General features: G+C 40.8%; 1 protein-coding gene across 1 annotated transcript; it reads left to right on the forward strand.

Moving 5' to 3' along the window:
* Positions 1 to 10,183: 10,183 nt before the first annotated feature.
* LOC120741793 (ankyrin repeat domain-containing protein 33B-like) lies at positions 10,184 to 17,369 on the forward strand. Its single transcript, XM_040044838.1, has 4 exons — positions 10,184 to 10,343; positions 15,205 to 15,345; positions 15,474 to 15,637; positions 15,752 to 17,369. The coding sequence occupies exons 1-4, from the start codon at positions 10,184 to 10,186 to the stop codon at positions 16,406 to 16,408; spliced, it is 1,122 nt and encodes a 373-aa protein (XP_039900772.1). The 3' UTR covers positions 16,409 to 17,369.
* Positions 17,370 to 26,681: the final 9,312 nt, after the last annotated feature.

The following is a 26,681-nucleotide window of genomic DNA, read 5'->3' on the forward strand; positions in this document are numbered from 1 at the left end:
ACTGAGCTGGACACTTTGAATTTTAGTGTTGAATTTTTAGAAGAAATTATTTCTATTTTTATATGTGGAAAAAGGCAGTGGCATGTACTGTAACATAAAGATGTATACTTAAAGCTCTGATTGTTGGTTCAGTCATATGAAACATAATAAATGCTTGAAAAGATTCCTCAAGATTGCTGTTTCTTCAAGTTGTGGCCAATGTCTCCTTTAAACAAATGTTTAGTCTGGGACCCAAGCTACATGTGAAGTCCTTAAAGACACTTAACCTCTTTTTCCAATAGGTGTTAAACTTGTCGCACTGCCAACAGGCCCAGACAGGCCGGGATGTGTTTGAGTTCTAGAGATCACAGGGGTCAAGGGGTGAATCTGATACCTAACAGGTGTCTTCACCCGTCGCAGATGGAAGAGTTACTGTACACTTTCTTGGAGAACAGTAGGAGTGATTTCCTGAAGGGTTCTTTATGGCAGTGAGCTCTGCTGCCTCAGTAGTGTAGAGTGGGAGAGATGGGTTGTCCATGATGGAGAGCAGTTTGTTCAGTGACCTCCTGCCCCTCAAAGACTTGAACGCATCCAAATTCTGACCAATGATGGTTTCAGCCTTGGGAAACAGGAGACAGCTGAAGTGCTGTCACTGATCCCGAGGAGCTTCTCATTCAGCAAAAGTGATTGGATGATGTTAAAGGCACTGGAAAAAAACAATTTCATTTAGATTTTTTTTTAGTGCCAACTCAAGGCACTTTAAATTGCATTTTAAAGAGCCTTACAACTATCCAGAGAAAAACCCCAACAATCAGATGAGACTTGGTGACAATGGGAAGGAAAAACTTTTAACAGTTAAAACTTCTGGCAGAACCAGGCCCCACAATCACCTCCTCACTCCTGCTTTTCCTTCTCTCGTGTTGCTTCCAAACACACCTTCACCTCCCCTCTTCCTTTGTCTTTGGCCAACAGTTTCCACCGGCACTCTAGTGATGATCGTTAACCCGAGCCCCAACCGATCTGGTATGGAAATCTCATTCTTCTTCATCCGCATGTTTGGTTTGGCAAAGATTTTGTGCCAGATGCCCTCCCTAACACAACCCTCCCCATTTATCTGGGCACTAGGAGTATACAGGCTTGTGGCCTCCCATGTGGTAATGTTATGTTAGAATTCATATTTTGGTACGAAGACTCATTGCTGAAGAAACCCTTGTTCCAATCAGAGGGGTGGCTAAGTCATGTTATATGAGTACCCCTGCACGTTTCATGGTGCTACTTTGTGGAAACATGCAGGTGTTCTAAATATTTATTCACATAAATTTATTTCATAATTAAAACAACATCAATCACATACGTGAGTGTCAGCGGTTCAGAACAGTCTAATTCCAAACTGGAATGATGTCTAAGGAAAAAAAAAACTGCTACAAAATAGGATATGGGGTTATTTCTGCCAAATCCAATTACCTTTGTGCTAATGCACAGTCTTAACAGGTAGCCCAAATACAGATTAGGAGCATATGCAGTGGAAACCTGATCTCTGCTGTCAAGCTAAATCTGATTTTCCCAACCTGTGCTTCATTTTTTAACAAGCACAATGGGCTCAACGTTTTCATGCCGATTAAATCATGGAGTAAGCGGCTGTGGCTCAGAAGAGATTAGCACTGTCAAAAAAAACATTTCCTTTTCTGCTCTATTGTAAAACCTTCAGACTTCAGGCAGAAAACAAGTGTAAGGTTTCTCTGACAGATTTCTACTTTGCATAACAATAATTTCAGACTTGGAGAAAAAAGTATTATGCTCATTGGAAATTAAAACCATTAACAGATGGATTTAACAGCTACAGATTAATGTTCCTGTGCCTGATAGAATTTCAGCTGCCTAAACTTTATCCTAATAATAGCTAATAATGTTACCTGCCTGAGGTACTGTAACCTACTTGGCAAAGATTGGACTACGTGGACTTAATCCCAAGCTGTCTGATACAGATGTCCAGATTGTAACCAAGTATACTGATCTACAAACTGGTAATGGGAACAAATAAACAAAATTTAACAAAAGACGTTTCACTGTGTGGTATAATTTTGTGTTTATTCCTTTATTTATCAATTCAATTCAGTTCAATTCAATTTTATTTATACAGCGCTTTATATTGTAAGGTAGAGCGTAATACATACAGAGAAAAACCCAACAATTATATGACCGCCTATGAGCAAGCACTTTGGCAACAGGGGAGGAAAAACTCCCTTTTAAAAGGAAGAAACCTCCAGCAGAACCAGGCTCAGGGAGGGGCAGGGCCATCTGCTGCGACTGGTTGGGGAGAAGGAAGGAAGACAGGATATAAGACATGCTGTGGAAGAGATTACTATAAGTGTACAAGAGCTAGCTAAATGGCAATTTTTCAGCCGTTAACTCGTTGATATTTCCAGCCACTTACAACTGCCGATAAGAAAAGTTTTGGATTAACAAAATTAAAAAAAGTTCACAGCCATACCAAAATGCATGCTAATCAGTATGCTTAGTAAACAGGTGTATCATGTGCAATTTTACCATGCTAACACAGTTAGTAGTGAAGGTCAATGTTACTACAACACACTGCATAGAAATATGTGCACAAAATGTTATTATAGTTATTTAGCATGTTATTTAGCATTCATGTAAAATGATACGGCCATTATGGTGCAAAACCGAAAGTAGCAGTCTCATCAAAATGAGTTCATATTGACTCTTTGGGAGGTTTTTAATGTCAGTTGAAATATTAAAGTTGAAAAATCTAGTTAATCAAATCCATTTATTCAAAATCTGATTTTTTAAAATAGAAATGGCTTGGATCACATGACTTACAAAACCAAGCCTATAACTTAACAACCACCTCTAGACGTTTAGATTTTCCTCCTGTAATGCTATTTTTGATACACTTTTGTCCTTTGTCAGAGATAATGTATTTATCCAGGGAATGCTGGTATCACAAGGTGATGTGAATAAAGTGTATTGTATCAAACTAGGCTGTAGCTTAGTTGTTGTTGAAGGTGACATTCGTAAACTCTCTTAGGCCTGAGTGATTCCAGTCCTTCCAAAGTGCCCTGTATACAAATGAGATCATGTGGCTGAGAAATCCAATTTAAGCTGGCAGTGTTAAGTGCAGAAGACGTTGAGAGCAGAGGTGGGGGAGATGGCGTCAGCTTGACCAGCTGCACTTGTGACACTTATTTTAAGTATAACATCTGCTACATTTATTTTCCATATGGTTTGTCTTACGTGCTTTCAATAGCCTTTCTTGTGGAAATAAAAGAGTAATGCTTATTTTGTTCTATTAAGAAGAAGCCTAATTGTTAAAATTATTGAGTTTCAACAGTCCTTTCTACTTGTGCTTGTCAGTTTTAGTTTATTGTGTTGAAGCAGAAGACGTTTCTGGGGAGGTGAATGTAACCAAATGGCTAGAGCTAGAGAGAAATCTAATTGGATTACCACGCAGTACTTCAACAGAATCTCTCTCCCGATCCCACTGCTGGCGATCATCAAAGAAAACCCAGTGTTCCCCCGTGAGCAAACACGGGATTAACTGCTCAGTTGTGTCAGTTTTGAACCAATACGACCGCGCTGGTTCTTCTGCTTTCAATAAGACAACTTCAGCTTTAACTTCTAACCGAGACTTGGAAAATTCAAGCTGCATGTTGGATATCCAGTGCAATGATCATACAATCTGATGAACGGGGCTGGTGGTGCCTTTGCAAAGAGTCACACGGAGAAGCGCAGTGGCTTTCATGCATTTCATAATTTTCTCTGACTTTTTTTGAAAATGGAAATTTGACAATATCATCAGAGAAAGATTAGGATGCTTTATTCTGCTTTACTCTTTTTTTCATCACTTTAACAGCCCAGAGCAACTGATCATGCACACGATCAAGCCTTTGATGACACTGTGTTTTGGAGTCTTCGGGAATCCTAACCTCTTTGGCACCGACAAAGACTTATCAGTAGTGATAAAGGATTGTCCTTGTTCGTTTGGGAAATCCAACACAGCAAAAAACTGATGGAAGTCGGGAAACTGGCAGGATTGAGTTTCCTGGGGGGTAGAAGGAATCATCATAATTCAGAGAGCCAATGGACTCCAAGGTAATTGAGAATTCCTAGACTTCTTCTGGCTCCCACAAGGATTTTCCAAGAGTGTTTTGGACGGAGGAGGATTTAAATGGTGCTAATAACGGAGGAACAAGGTAAAGGTTCAAAGGTTCAAGAGAATGGAGTGGCTGGAGGAGTCAGAATTAGTAAGACTGAGTATAGAACCAATATGGATATTCCTGTCATGTCCATCACCAAGGCTGGCAAAGACGACGATGAGAGCGAGGAATCAAGTGAGGCAGATAATGAGGAACTTGAAATCGATTACACTCGAAATTACTGGGAGGATGAGGATGATATCTACCAGGAGTTTGAAGAGTTGGACTTTGAGACCTTGCCCGATCGCTCAGACACACAGAGCATTGCCTCAGATGACTCCTTCTATCCCCTCGACAATTCAGTCACCTCTCACATGCGCTACTCGTTTAGCTCTGACAGTCCAGAGCCCATCTCCTTCTTCAAGGCCTGCTGCAACAACAATGCCGTCATTGTCAAGATCATGATCAGACAAGGAGTGACTGAAGAGGAAGTGAAGGAGACGGACAGAAACAGAAGAGTTGGTATCTGTGCATTTATTAGAATAACGTCTTTGACAAAGTCTCACGCACCTTTTTATTCATAAATAATGTTTTTTTATGAAGAAATTAATAGCAGTACAAATGCAAAACTGCGCTGCTGTCTTTCAACGTCATTAGTACAGTTGTGTTCATAAGTACCTTTGCTTCTGTACATGTAATGTGTCAGTAGGTCTTACCTTGGTCTCGACTTAACTTTACGAACAATAACAAAATCATATTAAGGTAGACTGCTTGATTTAAAAAAAAAAAGCATCTATTAAAAGTGCCTGGGTGGCTATCAGCACATAGTCTTCAAAAAGACATATAAGAATATGCTTACAAGATATGCGATGACTCGTGACAGCTGTGCAGCACTGAGGTTACGGTCATAATTCAGTTGTATACAGATATGATAGAACTTTGACAAACATTTATGCAAGCACACCATTCACTGTGTCAGATTACACACCTCAAGCAATTTTAAATTTAAATAATTTGAAAGTGCAAAACAAAATATTACACACCTGTGATTTTCTTATGACACCCTTTATGCCTGCTTTGAGTAAAAGAATGCTATCATCATCCTGCTCTATCACTGATATCTGGTTTTTCTGTCAGGTCAGCTGAGCATGGTCCAGCTCTTAAAACCCAGTAAGACACTGAAGGTCAGATCCTAAAGGAGGTTCAGAGCAGTTGGTTAAGCCTTCAGTGACAGATGGGCCAGTGCAGTTACTGTGTCACAATGCAGCTTGCCAACCTTGCCCAACCTTTTAAAGGCTTACTATAGAAACTGGCCCTACTCATAGCTTATTAAAGCTAATCAAATAACACCTTAATAATGAACAATATTTGAAACAATTTAGTTACTAATGAATTGCTAAAACCATGAAATAACCATGAAATTTATACCTTTTCATTCTTGATAGATGTCTGACTTTTAGTTTAAGTTCTTGCCAATATCTCACCTACAGGTGAGGTGAGGATCTTTTTTTAAACCCGGTTACTGTCTCTTGGTCATTTTTAGACATCCCACTTCCAGTGAATCACTTCCACTTTACACCACAATTACTTCAGTTTCTTTGATTTTCTTTGTTGTTTTAGTGGCCAATGCTCGCACACACCTGTGAATTTAGAACAACTAATTCACAAACACATGCTAAATGGTAAGAACCATAGAGGCCGCTATGTTGTTGTTTTCCATATTCAGATGAAAAGGTGGAGTGCTAATTTCACCCGTTTGCTTAGCAAGCTGCACACACATATTGGCTAATTAGTGCAAAGACCCTGCCTAACTACACAGACACAAACTACTACTGCACAAACTACAGTACTAGTAGGCGATTTGACCAGCTGCACTTGTGACACTTATTTTAAGTATAACATCTGCTACATTTATTTTCCATATGGTTTGTCTTACGTGCTTTCAATAGCCTTTCTTGTGGAAATAAAAGAGTAATGCTTATTTTGTTCTATTAAGAAGAAACCTAATTGTTAAAATTATTGAGTTTCAACAGTCCTTTCTACTTGTGCTTGTCAGTTTTAGTTTATTGTGTTGAAGTTTATTGTGTTATTTATCACATAATTTTGTGACTTCAGTCAAAGGAGGTGAGGCCCAGCAGGCAGGAATGGTTCCAGTTGCCATTGTTGGCAGCTGGAACCATTTCAGCTGCCAACAATGCTGCCGACTTTAGTCAAAGTCTGAGTCAAAAATCTAACTCTAGTTTCCAGTTGGTTAAAAAAAAATCTCTTTGTGTACCAGGCTGTTACACAAAGGCACATTTACAGCACATTAATGCTTTAAAGTTGGACATTTTATAACATGGTAGTCAATGGGATAGCTCACTTTGAATCCAGCTGCAGTTGACCACTAAAGGAAGCACAGTTCTTGGCGCTTTTGGCACGTTTTTGTTCTTAACAAAGTTAAGAAAGCTGTGTTTTATTGTTAATCTGAAGATAAATTTGAAAGTGAACTTATTTCTGAACATTTCTGCACACTGGGTAGAAGATTCTGTATGTCCTGTTGAGCTGGAACACACAGTGGAGAGTAGTTCTGGATTAATGTGAAGTCCTTAGGGTCGCCTTGATTATGAATGTGTTGTCATGGAAGTGAGCGAGGTGTTGCTATCGAATTGGCTGACATCATCTCTATCAACAGCTTGCTTTTTTACCAAAACTTTTTTACCAGCCGTTTGAAAAATGATTACCCAATGCCCTTTAGATCTGCTGTCTCTATGGGAAATTCTTCTTGGAATCACAACACTGTGGAGTCAACCCACTAACTGTTTGCACTCTTTGTGAAGCACAAAAGACCCAATTATTGGCATATGACTGCAAACTGGATGTCATCTTTAATATGTGTTGTGTTGGAAGCAGACTGTCCAGAGACTGCAGCAGAAACCTCAAAACCCATCTCAGTCTTCTTGTGCATTTACCAGCAGCGTGCCCAATTCATAAACTTTGGCATTTTCTAACAAAAGCAAACTGAAAATGTGTGCACACTACAAATGGATAAAGAAAGCAATGACCAGTGGATTTTGTTTTTCTTTGTACAGGTAAGACATATTTACAAGGAAAAATCACTCATTCTGATTCTAGATCCTTAAATTTTTAAATAAAAATCATGCAAATCTAAACCTCTTTGGGTTTTGTACTGTTAATCAGAGAAAAACAAATTTAAATGAGACCAATAATCAAGGACATGTTTTGTGAATAATCAACACCAAAAATAATAGTTGCAATCTTAATAGTTTAACTTCATGGCACTGCTATTGTCTTAAAGTTGAATAACTGCCATTACTTGCCTTGCAATCAAGTTCTGGTTGAGCAATAAAAGCTTCTTCTAAAGCAAAAACATGTATGATATTTTTTCATTGTTGTACTACACGATTTGGGAAGACTGATGTGCACAAAATGTCTCGTTGTCTTGACTGGACACAAACTACTATTACATGTGGTGTAACAGTACAGCTAAACTCTATTAGATCACATGATTTGTTTAGGCTGTCCAAATCTCAGTTCAGTTTTAATAATCTCAAATTATTAAAAATGAACCATTCGATATAGTCAGTGTCTGTGGATTACTCCCTTCTAATTGGTGCTGATAGGACAGATATTTAACACTGTAAATAAAATGTAATTACATATTGCAAGTGCCTTTTCTATCAAACTGATTTAAAAAAGAAAACAAAAATATTGAAATCAGATCTACAAACTATCTGTAGAATATCAATGCATTTCACAATGAATGTATGTACGTAATCTACAAAGTTTTCCTATAAAATGAAGTAGCACTACAAAGAAAATACCAATTTAGCTGTAAGCTGAGGGATTTCCTGTAAACTGTGGACTCATTTGTATCTTGGTAATCACGTCTGTAACATTTAAGTTTAGGTCTACATCGTCAAAGCTTCCAAGCCTAACCATAACTGTAAACCCAGGTAATAAGATTATGTTTGTTTGTTTTTTTTAAAAATAAAGTTGTTCTACCAAGTCTGCACAGGAAATATGTGTTTTTCCAAAAAAGGTAAGGCTTGAGGTAGGGTTAGGGTTATCGGTTATATGATTTTGACTTCAGGAGCGATGAAGTTGACTGGAATGACTGAAACAGGAATGTAGCAATCAGTGATCTGGAATCTTCAAGTGTTCTGCATACCTTACAATCAGGAGCATCTTTGAGTTTTTAAGTAATATATCCAGACGAGAGTTATTTGCTTGCCTGGACTTTCAGAAGTGCTATCACAGCTGTCATGGAAGATGACATTCATTGTGGTTTAATGTTGCAGTCTTACACGCCTCTCTGCAGCTTCTGTCCTCCTGCTACCCCCCCAAAACCCATCTCCATAGAGACTGTGTCAGTTCCCAAAAAGACAAAAAAACAAACTAAAAACCAGCAACAAACAACTTAAACATAAACAATTACAAAGAAAGAACAATACAATATCCACATCTGAACCAAAGAGTAAAACAGTGAAATGTGGATTATTAACTCATTCACTGCCAGCCATTGGCAGTGAATGAGTTAAACCCATTGACTCATTCACTGCCATTGACGGCTATAGACGTCAATGGCAGTGAATGAGTTAAATATTAGGTCTCTCTCCTCTGTTAGTACATGACTTAATAATTGATCAACATATCGATTTACTCTGCCTTACAGAAACCTGGTTGCAGCAGGATTATTATGTTAGCTTAAATGAATCAACACCCACGAGACATTCTAACTACCAGAAATCTCGAAGCACAGGCCAAGGGGGCGGTGTGGCAGCAATTTTTCACACCAGCCTATTAATTAACGAAAGACCAAGACAGACTTTTAATTCATTTGAAAGCCTGATGCTTAGCCTTGTCCACCCCAGCTGTAAAACTCAGAAACCAGTCTTACTTGTTATCATCTATCGTCCACCTGGGCCTTACACAGAGTTTCTGTCTGATTTCTCAGACTTTATATCTAATTTAGTTCTCAGCTCAGATAAAATAATTATTGTGGGTGATTTTAACATCCATGTAGATGCTAAAAATGACAGCCTCAACATGGCATTTAATCTGTTATTAGACTCAATTGGCTTCTCTCAAAATGTAAAAGAACCCACCCACCACTTTAATCACACTCTAGATCTTGTTTTGACATATGGCATAGAAACTGAACATTTAACAGTGTTTCCTGAAAACCCTCTCTCATGTCTGGTCATTTCCTGATAACATTTACATTTACAATAATGGATTACACAGCAGTGGAGAGTAGACTTTATCAAAGTAGATGTCTTTCTGAAAGCGCTGTAACTAAGTTTAAGAATATAATCCACCCACTGTTATCATCTTCAATGACCTGTACCAACACAGAGCAGAGCAGCTATCTGAACGCTACCCCAACAGAGGTCGATTATCTTGTTAATAATTTTAACAATAACAATAATTTTACCTCCTCACAGTTTTTCCTTCCCACTGTCGCCAAAGTGCTTGCTCATAGGGGGTCATATGATTGTTGGGTTTTTCTCTTTATCTATGAAGCGCCTTGAGGCAACTTTTGTTGTGATTTGGCGCTATATAAATAAAATTGAATTGAATTGAATTGAATTAATGTATGTTCATTGCATGAATGCACGCACACACAGTATTGACTACACTAACACTAATGTCATCTACAAACTGAACCTGCAGTGTGCCACTTTGCTGACCAGATACACTAAACGATTTAACAGCAATGACCTTTTAAAACAAATGCAAATCTGCTCAAAGCAACTTTGTTGCAAAAAGATTGTCCAGCCCGAAACCTTTACCAGTGTGTTCCCACTCACTGTGACAAAAACAAAACAGAACACCACCTTGTTATTCACATGTAAGCAGGCAGACCAGTAAGATTTATTTTTTTATGGCAATCACCACATTGCTTTTTGTCCTGGAGGTGAACATTTTTATAGAGCCATAAAAAGAGAATATAACAACAAGCTTCACTGTAAATAAGAATGACTTTGTGTGTGTGTGTGTGTGTTTTAGGAGCTGAAATAAATCACAGAAAAAGAAAACGTTGGATGTCAAGGCGTTTTGTTTTTGTGTTTCAGTCTGGCTTGATTGTGGCGTGCTATAACGGCTATGTGGATGTGGTCATCGCTCTTTCTCAATGCCCGTATCTGGATGTTAACTGGCAGGACAACGAGGGGAACACCGCTCTTATAACTGCAGCTCAAGCAGGTAAACCCCCCCCCCCCCCCCCCCCCAGGCCTTTGAATCAAATCCCACCACAGTCCATACTTGCACACATGTTTTAAAAACAGAGGTTTTGAAACTGAGTATACTTTTGAAATTTAACAGTCTAATCGTTTAAGGTCTTTCTTGTTATTCTTTTACAGAATGTTTCTTGTTATGACAGCTTGCAAATGATTTTTTTCTTGAAATAATAACAAATATTTCATCTTATATATCTTAAATTGTTCTTGTTTTTCTAAGAACAGTCAAAGTTACTCAGATCATACAATGTTTAGTAAAAATGTGATAACAAGTTTCTTCTATATGTTATTTAAAAAGCTGTGTGGCTGATTTGTATGTTTTAGATACAAAACTCCAACAGTAACATAAACAGTCAGATAATGAAGTAAAATATAAAATACATAATGCCGCTTAATGTATGCACATGCTAATATGTTGAGCCGTAAGTTTGGTATGTGTTCCAGTGAAGGCTGGACTCTCTCTGCACTCCAATGTACGCTGCTCCTTTGTGGAAGAGCTACAGAGAGAGCAGTGTGCAGAAACTCACTGAAGCATATGATGGATTTAGGCTGATGCTCAAGTTGCAAAGGTGGAGCAGTGCAAGCCAAATGTTTGTTAGTGTTGGAGTTCCTACCTGTCATGCTATATTTCACAATCTGATGCACAGTTGTATGTGTAGCGTAAAGGACTCCAGAATGTAATTTGCATGTATGCATTTTATTTGCTCGTGTGTGTCTTTAATAAAGTGAAATCAACTAAACTATAGTGATAGAACAATAGAGAGGGACATAAGAGGGAAGTAAAAGTCAAGCAGGCTTCATATGCTACTTAAGTACATCCATCCATCTATTTGCTTCCGCTTATCCTTTTTCAGGGTCGCGGGGGGCGCTGAAGCCTATCCCAGCTGTCAAACACTGTTTGTTAGGCGTGGTACACCCTGGACAGGTCGCCAGTCTGTCACAGGGCTAACACACAGAGACAGACTACTTAAGTACAGTATAGTGTAAATGTACTTAGTCACATTCCAGCTTCCTCAATTTTTCTGATTTAAGCCAACTCAAATAAACTGAGTTGATCAGCTTTTTAACAAAAAGTACTGGTAACTTAATTAAAGGTAATTAATATTTTTAATTAACGCCAATATTAGGTTTATAAGGTATAAGGACATAGATGGTTTCTGATGGATTAATGGTTCTATTTATATTGTTTATTAACTATGTTCTGATACAAGATGAAGCAATCACATCGTGTGTGTGTGTGCGCGCGTGTGTTCCTGTCAAGCTATCTTTGTGAGGCCTGAAATCTGCATTCTACTATACTTGTGAGAACCAACAGTCACTTGTGAGAACACACACACCGGTCCTCACAAATTTGAAGGCTTTTTTGAGGCTCAAAATGTGGTTTTGGTGTCAGGGTTACAATTAGGTTATGCTTAGGTTTAGGGTAAGGGTAAGTGTTAGGGTTAGGCATTCATTTTTAATGGTTAGGTTTAGGGTAAGGGGCTAGGGAAAGCATTATGTCAATGAAGGTCCTCACTAAGATAGCTGAACGGGATTGTGTGTGTGTGTGTGTGTGTGTGTGTGTGTGTGTGTGTGTGTGTGTGTGTGTGTAAAAGCCCTCCATGGTAATCACATTCTATATGTCATTGATACATCTTATAGAATGTGATGACGTCACAGCTCCAGAGCTGTGTTTTCTCCACAAACACGACTTCAGTTATGTTACAGATTGCTAATGTTGATCTGTAATTGTGATTTTCTTCCAACCTTGCAAATGTTCCATCAACAAATGCAGAAAAACATGCAACTCTGTGAAGCCCAAAGATCCCAGAATACGTTGGAAAGTCTTTCCGATGAAACCTTTTGGTTTAAATTGAAAGACGTGACCACCTACGGCCATCTTAAGATGGAAATTTACACAGTGGGTAACTGGATCCCAAAATTCTGGGAGGATGAAAAATCATCTGGGCCACAGATAGAGCAGATAGTTTTTGAAGAACGTTTCTGGACCATCATGGTAAACGAAGTCCTGTGTGCCCACATCCAACACGAAGCCTTCAAGGTGGCTGATCTGATCAGGAGAGAATGTGAGAGTCGAAAGAAGCCAGCAAGACAAAAGAAGAATGAAAAACCAGCCAAGCTGCGCCAAAGGACAACTTCTTGTCCGTTCTGAAAAATTTTGAAGAGCACGCTCACCTCCAGAAGGAAGCAAATAAAGTGGCTGAGCTGATTAAGAAAAGGGACAATCTTTTGTGCATCCGTGTTGGTATGAAGACTGTAATTAAGTTACGTTTCAAAGCTCATTTTTATTTCTCCATGACATCAACAAGCATCTGAAATGTAGTGGGCAAACTGCAACTTGCAAAGGCCATCACTGTGTATTAGAGGAAATCATCAGGTATCATAAATGTGCTTCAGTTAGCTAATGGACATGACTAAATTCAGTTTCCTTTTTTACTGCAACATCTTCATTTGCAGCTTTCTTGTGTGTCTAAATGAAAAGCATGAGATCAGGTGAATTTATAAACTTGGGTTGTCCATGCAGTATGTGTTGATTCATTATCACAAAAACAAAAGGCAAATTACAAGAAGCTATATTTGGCTTAAAGGCACACAAAGTCTGTTTACTTCAGTTCATCACTGTGTAGTCATGCAGTGATGGACTATGTAAATACTCCCTTCCACACATTTTAATTATTATTATTTTTTTAATATGGAGATCTGTAAACCCTCAAAAGCCAAATATTTAATTGAAATAGTAATCGAAGCAGGTGATTACGTACTGAAGGCATGAGTGGCATCACGTGCCGCTTTTATTTAAAATGTTTCTTTTAAGTTTGTTTCCAGGGTAACTTGCCGATTTCAGCAGCTTATTCATTGGGAGACCAATCCACGGCCTGGAAGCGTGTTTGGGATGATTGTCACACTGCAAAATGAAGCTGTTGAAAGTCAGATACTTTCCTGATAGTACTGTGCAGTGAAACAAAATCTGACAAGATCCTCACCAGCACTGGCTGAAATGCTTCCATCACACCATCACAGAGCTTCAGACACTCCCTGTTACTCCTCTGTTCACAATGCTGACAATGATTTGAACCCAAATTTTTAAGTTTGACTTCATCTCTCCATAAAACCTGTTGCTGCTGATTTTCAGTCCAAAGAAAAACTCACCAGAAAGACGACAGAACTATTGCTTGAGACCACTTTAAACGTGACAAGAACGTCTGGTTCCTTAGAAGCAAAACAGAAAGAAATGGGGGGTGGCTCAAGACTTTTGCACAGCTCTATACGGTGGAAGAAAATCTACCGCATAGAAATGAGTCACACCGATTTTAATAGATCCAAATTATGATTTGTGTTGTATAATGGGGTCTGGTGGTTCCCATTGCAAGAATCACCGTTATTTGCTCATATTAATCCGTACCATCATAAGTAATTTCATAGTGATGCAGCCACATGTATCAGACATGGTGCCCTGGCCTCTTATCTGCTAACAATGATGAATGGCTCACTGCGGCCAGTGATGAATAGCTGTAGGCTGCTCTTCATTTTCTGCTTCATTAAAAAAGTATCGATCCTTTTTCACACAAAAATCTTCAGCAGCACCTCAGACGACTCAGGCGACCACCACCACACACTGCACCATCACAAAAGTGCTTCCTGACCCTTTACTAAACTCTAGACTAAACTCTAGACTTAGTTTGGGAATCAAGGCAGTAATGAATTTATGTCCAGCCCAATGCTAAAACTGTATCGCACTCACATCCTTAGCCTGGTTTTGCTCATTTAGGAATGTTGCAGCCAATTGCTCTGGATTTCTAAGAAAATATATTTAAAAAAAATTCATAATTACTACATCCTGATCTTAATGCACACTAAACAGTTTTGCTTGATGACTCAGTGCTAACCAATCTGACATGGGTTTTGGCATTATTTGGGGTTTGTAGCACTAGTGTGATTTCATCCTGCAAAAAAAAAAAAAACAAGTGAAAAGGATACGCAAAGTAATGACATTAAAGATGAAAGTGTTTTAAAAATAATAAGATCATAACTAAGATTTTTTAAAAATATGTGTAACACAAATGTGATAGACATATTTTTAGATTCTGCATGGCAACACTTTTCAAAGTGCTGTCTCAAATAAACCTGAAAGAAACGATTCAGATGTTAGAATGATTAGCTTTAGTGTTGTTTTTTTTAATTAAAATGCTTTCACATAAAATCATGTTATCAGCTAATGCTAGCAACCCTGGTTAACAAGTTGCAGCCATACACTGTATGGGAGCAACACACATAAATAAACGAATAAAATATAATTTTACTCACCAAAACAGGAGCACAAACTTCAACAGCACCACAAAAAGATCTGATTTAATGACTGGAATTAGCAGAAGTGAGGCCCTGCAGGAGCACCTGCCTGTGTTGGCACACCTGTCATAGCAGTCATGCTGCAAACTTTAAGACCAAACAAAGTCATGAAAGGTGAATTATAAAAAAGATTCAGGTTCAGCACATTTGTTATGGAGGAGGAAATTTGCTCTGGACTGAAAGTGATTTTTCTCTCAGGCAGTAAACGTGCTATTTTCATTGATGACGTTGGGCGTTTCAACACTGGAGCCTATGGGGAACGACTCACTTTTGAAGCCAGACTCAAGTGGCCACTAGAGAAAACGCAGTTCTTTTGACATTTTAGAAATGGCTTCATGTTTCAGCCACTGGAGACTGCAACTTAATGTCCACTGTGTTTTCAGAAAAATGTCATCGAAGTATCGTAGAAAGAAGAAGGAGAAAGCGGCTGCTGGAATATACAAATGCAATCCTTTCATAACGTGTTTTTTCTTGTGCAGGTCACGCCATCATTTCCAACTACCTACTAAACTACTTTCCTGGTCTGGACATCGAGAGGAGGAACTGTCACGGTTTCACAGCTTTGATGAAGGCTGCCATGCAGGGCCGGGCTGAGTGTGTTAGATCGATCATGTTGGCAGGTATATAAATGCAATAAAGATCATGAAAGCCCCAACACCGAGGGAACAAAGAAAACATTTCTAAAAATTATTGTGATTTTCAAAACACCCCCCCCCCCCCCCACACACACACACACATATCCATACAGGAGGTGATATCCAGGCTCGGGACTTTGGCCGGAAAATGACACCCAAGGAGTGGGCGCTCTTCACCGGTCGGTATGAAACAGCCCGCCTGATGAGTCGGCTGATGTCCAACCCTTGTCCTGAGCAGTTCTGTGACTCCTTCTCCCTGGAGTGGCCACTGCTGGAGGTTAATACACGTTTCTTAATTTTGGATCAACTGTTGAAGGCACCGCATTTAAAATATAATCCAATTTTCAAGTTAAATGTTTCTTTTTTAAATGAAATATTTGGTCTTCTACAGGAGTTGGTGGCCCAGGCCCAAGAGCCAAAGACCTGTAAGCAGCGTTTGATCAACCTTCTTTCCTGCTGCCCTTATAGATTTTACATCAACAACAAGGTAAAACCTATGGAAGATGGTGTCCTTGAACACATGGTCCGGATCACCACGGGACTGTCCAGTCCGCTTATCGCCACAGCTTGCCGCACGGTGTGCCCGAGCAGCCCGCCGTGCATCGGAAAACGTCGTCACGCGGTACAGGAGATTCTAAAGAGGCAACGTCTGGCGGAGCTGAAGCGCCTGGGCCCAGAGAGGCTAAACAACTACAAGAAACTTTTCCAGAACTCACGGATCCTCCTCATCCCCAGGGAGAAGGATCGGAGGGCCAGTCTCCAGCCTCAGCTGCTAAACAACATGGCAGCGGCGTCCACAGTGGCCATAAGACGAGCCAGCCTGCTGCCACTCCATATGCTGAGGAGAAGCAGTGTGAGGCCGGGCCTAGTGGTTCCCAAGGTGAGGCTCTGCAAGGCCCCAGCTCCAAGCTACAAACCAGAAAAACTCAGAAGGAACAGTAACCAGAACCAGCTCCAGATACCCAAGTGGGATTATAAAATGAAGAAAATAGAGAGGATGCAGGAGGAGGAGCGGCAACGACTGCTACCCCTGATTAGGAGAAGATGAAGGACCAAAGAAAGCTAAAGGAGACGTGACTTACTGTAGCTTCAAAGTGCTCAGTGTAAATCTCGACATGGCTCTCAAAATGCATATTCTTGCAGAAAAAGACACTTTGTAGACCAAACTGCTCATCGTCTTCTTTGTTAGGGTTTCCTGCAATGTTGCCTTTTTTTCTACTTGAAACCACTCTTACTTTTCAAGGTGCACTTTGTGCTGGAATGTGGCAGATATGGGAGCACAAGAAAAATATCATGTACATGTAACATAATATCTCTTATTTGTATGTCTGTTGGTATGCTGACAACATTCATTGTGTATTATTATGCATTCTATGGAATGTGGCAGAGAGTGGTGAGATGCTTATTCAAAAAAAGGAAAACATCACACATTACTCATTACTTTTCTTAAAAGTAACACAGTACTTAATTACTCATCATAGAAAGTAATCTGTGGACACTAACGGTTACATTACTTACATGTTACTCTATAATAAGTCCTGAAATGCATTGTCACATTAACTATAAACCTGAGGCTACAGTCCCACACGCTGACACAAATCCCTATCCTGATGAGGGCACAGCGTTAGCTTTAAACACAAAACCTACAACAAAACACAAAAACGAAATCAGGACAAAGAGAATTTAAAGGGATTATAGGAAAAAACCCTCATCACTGCCTTTGTTACCTATCTAAACCTAGGCTCTACCTGCTGGGGTGGGCTCTTCATCCGCCCAGCTATACCCCTCAGCTAGCTATTCGCTAGCTTTGTGTTAGCAATAGCATGCTATCTATGCAGATGCCCCTGAAGAGCTGATGTTGTGTTAGCAGTATAACACACGTGTCTGTCCTGAATGCAGTTTGCACTTTGCAGTTTTGTTCTCTCGTGCAATAAAAATAAAAGTTGTAGACCTTTTTTTAAATTTTCCTCCTCCCTTAACTGAAATGAGCGGATTACAGTGCAAGTGCACATCAGGACGAAGTCATAATTGATAGTTTTTTTTCCTTCTACCTGCCCATTGTGCACATAATTTAGGAACCTTTGTAACTCATGTAATGAGTTCATGATATGATTGCTCAATTTAGTCCAATAATGTGTTACATTACTGTGTTATTTAAAAATGTAATGGGATAACAGTTACGTGTTACTGTGGAATGGGTTAACACCCAACACCATAACCCACCTATAGGCGAAAACCACACACTGCTGACCTTGTTGCTTGAAAACAATCCAGGTTTAACACACCAGCCATTGTTAATGGTTGACCTTCTAAGGTCTAAGCCATCATACGTAGGAACCCTAAATCTACCCTAACTCTGTATTTTGGAGAAAGCCAATATAAACTTTTTTCACTTGGGAATTACAAGGTCTGTGTTTACATCCGTGACGAGTGGTGTCGGGATGCCACTGTAGTACGCAAACACTGCTCATCACTGGCGGAGTTCATGATCGTGAAGTGTCGCCCTTTCTATTTGCCCAGGGAGGTAAGTTCGATCTTGTTGGTCGCTACCTATATACCTCCATCTAGCAACAACAGCGATAGAAATGCGGCGCTGAACGAACTGTATCAGGCCATCAGTGAGCAACAAATAGCACACCCAGACGGTTTCATCATCCTCGCAGGAGACTTTAATCATGCTGATCTTAAAACTGTTCTCCCAAAGTTTCATCAGCATGTACATTTTCCAACAAGGGGAGACAACATATTGGACTTGGTCTACACACAGGAAAAAGGAGCATACAAAGCCATCCCCCTCCCCCACATCGGCACCTCTGATCACCTCACTGTTATGCTAATGCCAGCATACAGACAGAGAGTGAAGGTCATCAAACCTGTTATGAAAGAGGTAAGAGTGTGGCCACAGGAGGCCACCTCTGCTCTTCAAGACTGCTTCGGGTCAACTGATTGGGACATATTCAAGGAAGCAGCCACCTACAATAACATCATAGACATCGAGGAGTACACAGACACGGTGAGCTCATACATCACCAAATGCATTGATGATGTAACACAGGTGAAAAGTATCACAACTCGAGCCAACCGGAAGCCATGGCTAACAGGAGATGTCCACAGGCTGCTGAAGGCCAGAGACAAGGCCTTCAGAGCTGGGGATGAAATAGGCCTGAGAACAGCGAGAGCCAACCTGTCCCGTGGCATCAGGAAAGCGAAACAGGACTACACACACAAGATAACCTCCCACTTCAATGATAGCAAGGATGCAAGAAGCCTATGGCAAGGCATCCAGGCTATTACAGACTACAAGCCTGTAGCGCGTAGCTGTGAGAGCGACACCACTCTGCTCAACAACCTGAACAGCTTCTTTGCACGATTTGAAGCACAGAACAACACACGCCCACAGAAAACACCACCACCTTCACACGACCAGCCTCTGTGCCTGTCTGCTGCCAGCGTGAAGAGGACACTCATCACCATCAACGCCCGGAAAGCAGCGGGTCCAGATAACATCCCTGGTAGTGTGCTGAAAGACTGCGCAGAGGAGCTGAAGAATGTCTTCACAGACATCTTTAACACCTCCCTGAGGCAAGCCACTGTCCCATCATGCTTCAAGACTGCCACCATCATACCTGTGCCAAAGAAACCATCCCCAGCCTGTTTCAATGACTACCGCCCCGTGGCACTGACACCCATTATTATGAAGTGCTTTGAACGACTAGTCATGTCACACATCAAATCCACCCTACCTCCCACCCTGGACCCACACCAGTTCGCATACAGAGCGAAACGATCCACAGAGGATGCAATCTGCTCTGCCCTCCACCCAGCCCTAACTCATCTGGACAAGAAAGACTCATATGTGAGAATGCTGTTCATAGACTTTAGCTCAGCATTCAACACCATAATACCACAACAACTCATCTGTAAACTGGACAGACTGGGCCTCAGCACCTCCCTCTGCAACTGGCTGCTGGATTTCCTCAGCCAGAGGCCTCAAGCGGTGCGTGTAGGCAACAAGGTCTCAAACAGCATCACCCTGAGCACGGGGGCTCCACAAGGCTGTGTGCTCAGTCCTCTGCTCTTCACCCTGTTGACACATGACTGCACACCAACCTACAGCTCCAACCACCTTGTGAAGTTTGCGGACGACACAACGCTGGTAGGGCTCATCACCAAGGGCGATGAGACCCACTACAGGAAAGAGGTTGAGCTCCTGACCACGTGGTGCAGAGACAACAACCTCCTGCTAAATGTCAGTAAGACCAAGGAGATTATTGTCAACTTCCAGAGAGGCCACACCTGTCACCCCCCATTGACCATCGACGGCGCTGCGGTGGAGAGGGTGAGCAGCACCAAGTTCCTGGGGGTGCACATCAGTGAGGACCTCTCTTGGACCACCAACACAGCATCACTGGCCAAGAAAGCACAACAGCGCCTCTACTTCCTGCGCAAACTCAAGCGGGCAAGTGCTCCACCACCCATCCTGACTACATTCTACAGAGGAACTATTGAAAGTATCCTCTCCAGCTGCATCACTGTGTGGGGCGGTAGCTGCACTGACTATAACAGAAAAGCTCTACAACGTATTGTGAGAACAGCTGAGAGGATAGTTGGTGTACCACTCCCCTCCCTGCAAGACATTTACACCACTCGCCTCACCCGCAAAGCCATCACAATTGTCAACGATGCAACCCACCCTGCGCACTGTCTGTTCAGCCTCCTGCCCTCTGGAAAGAGATACAGAAGTCTCCGCTCCCGCACTACCAGGCTCACCAACAGCTTCATCCACCAGGCTGTGAGACTGCTGAACTCTCTTCCCTCCCGGCTCCCAGCCAGCAGAATCACCAGACTGGCAGAAGTATAGTAGACAGATTGGACTCTACCCCCCCACACTCTCCAACAAGGAAACACTCTCTGAACCAAGAACTGAAAACATTCCTGACTTGCATTGCAATTGCACACACCTGCTGCTATATATATAATTTTAGTATTCTTTTAGCACTATTTATATTATTATATTACTATTTATTATCTTATTGTTAGGGCTGTTTTTGTTTTTGTTGTGCATCTGCACCTTATTGTTGTCAATGCCTACGCATTTTTTTGGGACAGTGTGAAACGTAATTTCAATTCCTTTGTATGGCAAGTACATTTGAAGAAATTGACAAATAAAAGTATTCTATTCTATTCTATTCTATTCTATTCTATTCAATATATTAATACCAAAAATGGCACATTCTGATTTTCTAGGGTTAGTGCTCGGTTAAAGCTGGGGATGGTGTAGATAACATCATATTTAGAGGATTAAGCACACTGAAGGTTGTAAGATAAGACAGAAGTGAGATTATATCACAGGGCAGAATGGTTTGGATGGAGACAAAGAACAGCAACGGGATGAGAGGTGTAAGAGAGGAATGCAGACATACAGAAATCATAGAGACACTATAGGTTAGCAAGGGTCTGTTTTGAAGCCTCATGTCTCATATTTCATCTTGGTATTTTGACCGATGAGCGAGGGGTGATTCTGGCTGAGAACCGAGAGACCCTGTATGCTCACATGACAGCAACTTATCAAACAGAACATTTGGACATCATATTCTACTCAAGGGGATCAAAACTGAGACTCTAATCTTACCAGGAAAGGGTGTTTTGGGGTCATAGATTACTTTATGCCAGCTGCTTCCTTAAACTGAAGAACTCGGTTAGGTCTGTCAGACCCTTTTTTATCATCTATTTACTCTAAATGTAACACAATTTTTTTTTTTTTTAAATTAAAACAAAGTTCCCCATTTATTTTTCAGTTTTGGAAGCTGTGTCCATCTTTTACAGTCCATGGGTCCTATTTACCTTAGAAGAAAAAAGGGTAAAAGCCTTGGAGAAAGGGCACAACGTATTGGAAACTGACATACACATTTATTGGAGAGGAATACCAAGAGGGCGGGAATGGGGCTTTAAAGAGCAGGAAGGTAACAGCCAGTTGGAGGGATTTTAACAGGATGGAGAGAAGAGCTCCGACGCGGCCAAATGATGATTGGTGACTGGCTGTCACAGATGATAGCTGCAGACAAGGACAGCTGAACATTCAGGAGGAAGCCAGCAAGCCATTTTACATCAATACATAGTACAACAGGAATTTTCATGGAAGTGGAGAGCTTACGAGCAGTTCTTGATAGCTGAGCTGAGAAGCCAGCTCACGCAGGCTTTGTGAGGGCTTTGTGGAGAATTTGAAAGGCAGCGCCAAAAATAAACAGCTTAGTGCTAGACTGTGACTTGTTGACTTCACAAAAAAACACCATGAGAAACATACACTGTCGTCTCGAACCCTGTGCATGAGATGAAGCACGTGTCCCAATTGTTCTGAACAAACATTAAAACATTTTAAACTTGCCAGCTCCATACTTTAAGGTCTGCGTGATGTCCGACTGCGCCCATGTGCAGGCAAATGTAGAGGATTCACTGTGTGCAAATCATTCCTGCTGCCTCCTGCATCATCTATTGGCCATCTAAACCAGATTATCCATTATTGAGAACATGTCAGAAAGGGCATCTTCAATTTTTGGCTAATGTTGAGGACGTGTTTACTGTCAGGTACTGTATAGATCCAGTGCTCTGTGAGTACTGGTGATGGTGTGAAAGTCATCCTTAGCTCTTCAAGTGCGCTGCTTCAATATTTTGGCTAATTTTGCTCCAGAATGGTCATAATACAAAAAAACATTTACATGTGCTTATATATAATACGAATATATGTGTTGTGTTACTATAAAGAAAAGTCTGAAGGAAAAAAAGATCAGATATGGTATTATAGTGGAATTAGGACACTCTATGTATAAAAAGCAGCCTTATTTCTGTGTGGAGTTTGCATGTTTGCACGGATTCTCTCCGGGAACTCTGGCTTCCTCCCACAGCCCAAAGACATGCAGTTAGTGGGGTTAGGTTAATTGGAAACTCTAAATTGCCCATAGTTGTGAATGTGGGAATGAATGTGAGCACGAATGGTTGTCTATGTCTATGTGTTACCCTGCAACAGACTGGCGATCTGTCCAGGGTGTAGCCCACCTCTTGCCCTAAGACAGCTGGGATAGGCTCCAGTGTCCTCTGCAACCCTGAAAAGGATGAGCAGAAGCGATGGATGGATGGATGTGACCTTATTTGCCCACTAGTGGAAACCACTGAGAACTGCAACAAATGTACATTAAAGGTGTGCGGTGCCATTGTTTGTAGTTTCCCTAACCCTACCCTAGAAATATTCAAATATGAGTAGTTATTAGTGTATGCCAGAATTATTGTATGTGTTGATTTCCTAGCATTGCAATTAGATTATGTCACAGGGTTAAAGGAAAAGCCAACTATAAATATCCTAGTCAGGCGCTGCAGTGTGCCTTGTTATGGATTCCTCGAGTCTCGAAGTCTACTGGAGAGATGGAACAACACTCTTTCAAAAGATATTTCCTCATTTGCTGCTTTGATGATGGTGGAGGGCAGAGCTGGGTTGTGATCAGGTGACTGAAAATGATGTGAATTATTTTAGCAAACCTTTGTTGATGCAGTATTGTTATCCCGGAAGAGAATATTCCCATCAGGGTAGATAGAGCCACAAGACCACCAGATTTCCTCAGTGTTGTGGTTATAGCCTCAGTCACACTAGAGCAGTGGTTCCCAAGCTTTTTTTGCTAGGCCCCCCTGAAAAATCTTCGTGGACTGTTCGTCCATGATTTGGAGAGCCCAGCGCGTGCTCCCGATGCAGGGAAAACCAATTCTGCAGGGGAGACCTACCTTGGCAGTTGTGCAGGTGAAACCAAAGGGAAGATATGCTTCACCATATTTTCTAGTCTTTGGCTTGGAAGGAAGTTGGTTTGGAAATATATTTGATGATGCTTCATCTCCTGCTTTGCGTTTGTGTGGGAGCCCCGTCAAAAACCTGTCCATTATGCTAGCAGTGTCCAAGCGTTCTTTTTTTCATACCGCGGCGCGGTTCCCACACTTTGGGAACCTCTGCACTAGCGATAATGGGAAACCTTGTGACTAGGAAAGATTCAAATGAATGCTTTTTTCGCTCTCAGCAAACAATTGCAAAAAGTTGTAGTGATCGGATCTACCTCTGGATGGATCCTAAATGGTTGCAACAATAATAGCTGCGCAATGGTCTCTAACCTGTGTAACTGGTTAGAGACCATAAAGGTCCCTTAATGTTTCATCTTTATTTATACACAGTCTTGTGAAAAAGTATTTTCCCCTTTTCTGATTTATTAGGGTTTTTTTTCCTTTGGAGGAATTTTTATCCAATCAAATTGGAACTTTGATTAGATCACTCTAAAAAGTTCCTACTGTTTCTTTCTTTGATTTAGGGCTGGAGTTGCTTCTGTACTTTGGATCTTTGAAGTTCAAACACACTGAGGTTATGAAACAGGACAGAGTACAAACTGATGGTCAGACATTTACCTTCAGGATCTACTGGTAGAGAGCAGAATTCATGGTTCTGTTAATTAGAGCAAGTTGTCCAGGTCCTGAATCAGCAAAGCACCTCCAGACCATCACACTAGCACCGCCGTGTTTGACTCTTGGTATGATGTTCTTGTTATGAAATGCTGTGTTAGTTTTATGCCAGATATAACGGCACAAGGTTCCTCCATTCATGGATGGTTCACTGGAGTCCCAAAGCCTTAGAAATGCTTTGTAACGTTTCCAGACTGATAGATGGGAATGACTTTGTTTCTTTAGATCATTGCACGATGTGTTGGTTTTTAAGAGTTTTTGCTAAAACATGTAAATGTGAAAACATTTTATATTTTAAAAAGGAAACCCTGTGTTCCGTTTTCTGTGTTTGAGGAAAGCAGCCACCAAGTCTTTAAGATGAGGACTCAGATATTTTCTACTCTTGGCAAGAGACTCTGAGGACACTGTGAACCTACGTTCTGTACAGAGAAGGTCGAATCACACTGACCAAGACATCTTGTAAAGTGGACTTTGATTTATGCCTTTCAGTGGTTGATCTTGAAAATGCACAGGTCCTTGCAGCCAAAAAATTTAATAAATAAACTATATGTTTAAGTCTGGCAGTGAGCCATGCAGAGCAGATTTATTATTGTCATGTACTGCTGCGGGGCAGGACAAACTCTGCTAAATATACCTTTAATATTTAATCCAGGTTACTTGAGTAAGGATGTAAATTGGAGCCAGTAAAACATGAAACACCAAAGGGATGAATGAGCAGAGCACTTAAAAAAAATGTGCCTGGCATGTTGAAGGAAGGACTGAGCCACAATACTGAACAGTACCGGAGGCTGTTAGAGCCTCTCTCCATGGACCTTTTTAGTCTCTGCCAAAAGTTGGAAGTCATAACGAAAACCAATGATTTTGGTTTGAGGATACATCATTTTGACAGGGACCTGAAACAACACTTGAGAGTTATTTAGAAGCGGCAACATAAGCCTCTTGGACAAAGTGTAGATTCAGAGGACAAGTAAAAGCAAATCTAACAGGTCTGATGGAGATTCTGCAACTTTTCCTTGAATGATAACACTTTTTCCACCTTGGCTTGCTATTGTGCGTGTGTAACAAGTTTTCCTTTTGTTTATCTAACACACCATATTCAACCAGAACATTTAAGCCATATTCAAGGCCTTGTTTGTGAATTGTAATGCCAGTTTTAGGACAGCGAAGGCTCTAACTGTATCCTTCTCTCAGTTGTTTGTTATTGAACACACACAAATCAACTGAAATGCTGACTTTGTGTGTGAAGCTAAGTAGCTACCTAGCAAACGACCCGTGTGGCTGGAAACTGAAAAGCTCTTTAAACCCTGGCTTCAAAGGTGAGGGCATCTCCATAGCCTTCTGTGGTAAAATAGCTAGCTTTACAGCATTGAATATGTGACATCACAGGGTTAGATCCATCTTTTATATACAGTCTTTGATGCTACTTATTTCAATTTTTTAAAAAGTCTTTGATATCACAGCAGCACTTTTGCAATATTATTATTATTTCTTTTATTTGTTGCTACTAGCATGAAATTTTTAGACTTGGTCGGATTCCCACACTTGATCATATACTCCGACCACAGAAAAACTGTTTGCGTGATACAGAAGCTCTTAGATCAGCATCCAGACTCGGTGAAAAACTTACAGGACGTCCACTTTTTATTTCTTGAGCTTCTCTCTCACTTTGCTCTGTACTCAGACAGTGTAGCCACACTCTCCCCCCACACACAGCTCTCAGAGATGCTGTGCGTGTCTGTGGTGTGGCGATCCATCTGCAGAAAGTCATGCAGAACAGGCCTCGGAGACTAAAATGGCCGCCACCCTGACCTGTGGTGCAGTTTCTCTAATGACCACCAGAGAGCACTCATGACCCTTTACAGGCCAAAATAAAGTCATTGCATGGATGGACCACAGACACACACAGACACACGCACACACACACACACACACAGACCACTGGAAAACTCCATTGATTACGTCACATCAACATGTGTTGATCTTATCTAAGTAAAAATGGAAGAATTAAAGGTAAATAGCAAAGGCTACAGCCACCTTTTGTCCCGTGCCTAAATGATGAGCAGCATTTATGTTAATAGTCTCTACAATGTGCTATACCACACTGGTTAATTCTCCCAGTTTCTATTTGCGGTATCTTTTATACAACATGTGCACTCATCTAGTTTATTAGAGGCAGCAAACTACTGCTAGTTAGACCCCGCCCCCTTTACTCACAGGGCAGTTTTTGTTCCCAGCTTCCACAAAATGCTGAAAACCTTCCTGTGAGTGAGATCTGGCTCCATGCTGACTGACACATCACTTCAGTAGATGTGTCAGTCAGACAGTCATGCTGCCAATTTCCTGTTCAGTGTCACCCCAAAGGTGCTCTGCTGGATTCAGACCAAACCTGCATCTGCAGGACTTTACATGAAGGTAGCATCTCTCTGGTTTCAGGGATTTTGTCTAGGATGGTGGAACACTGAGATAAAAGCTTTGTTTAAAATAAAACTCAAATGCATCCTCCAAAAAAAATAAAATGCTAATTGGATTTGAAAATCCCAATAATTTTAGGACAACAACCACAAATGTCTCCAACAACTTCTGTTGTCTCATTTAGCAACTTGTTAGCAATATCATGTCCAGATTATGTGAAAACACATGAGCGTGATACTTGTATATTTAATGATGCAGGATAAAAGTAACCACAGACCATATTTTAGGCATCTAAGCCAAACCCCTGGAAGTGAAATGGACATTAATGACTTATTTCAGGGTTTTAGGACTCATTCCTGCAGCACTCTGTATGTCAGTGTTTAACAAAGCATGGTTGGATTCCTTTTCTTGCTTCCGTC

Source organism: Simochromis diagramma, unplaced genomic scaffold (genome assembly GCF_900408965.1).
Source record: "Simochromis diagramma unplaced genomic scaffold, fSimDia1.1 OVJJ01000663.1, whole genome shotgun sequence".
Classification (NCBI taxonomy): Eukaryota; Metazoa; Chordata; class Actinopteri; order Cichliformes; family Cichlidae; genus Simochromis; species Simochromis diagramma.

Excerpts from the sequence above, each read along its gene's own strand:
- LOC120741793 (XM_040044838.1), top strand. The coding sequence starts at position 10,184 with ATGTCAAGGCGTTTTGTTTTTGTGTTTCAGTCTGGCTTGATTGTGGCG. Across the intron at positions 10,344-15,204 it reads TATAACTGCAGCTCAAGCAG|GTCACGCCATCATTTCCAAC; the intron begins GTAAACCCCCCC and ends TTTCTTGTGCAG. Across the intron at positions 15,346-15,473 it reads TAGATCGATCATGTTGGCAG|GAGGTGATATCCAGGCTCGG; the intron begins GTATATAAATGC and ends ATATCCATACAG.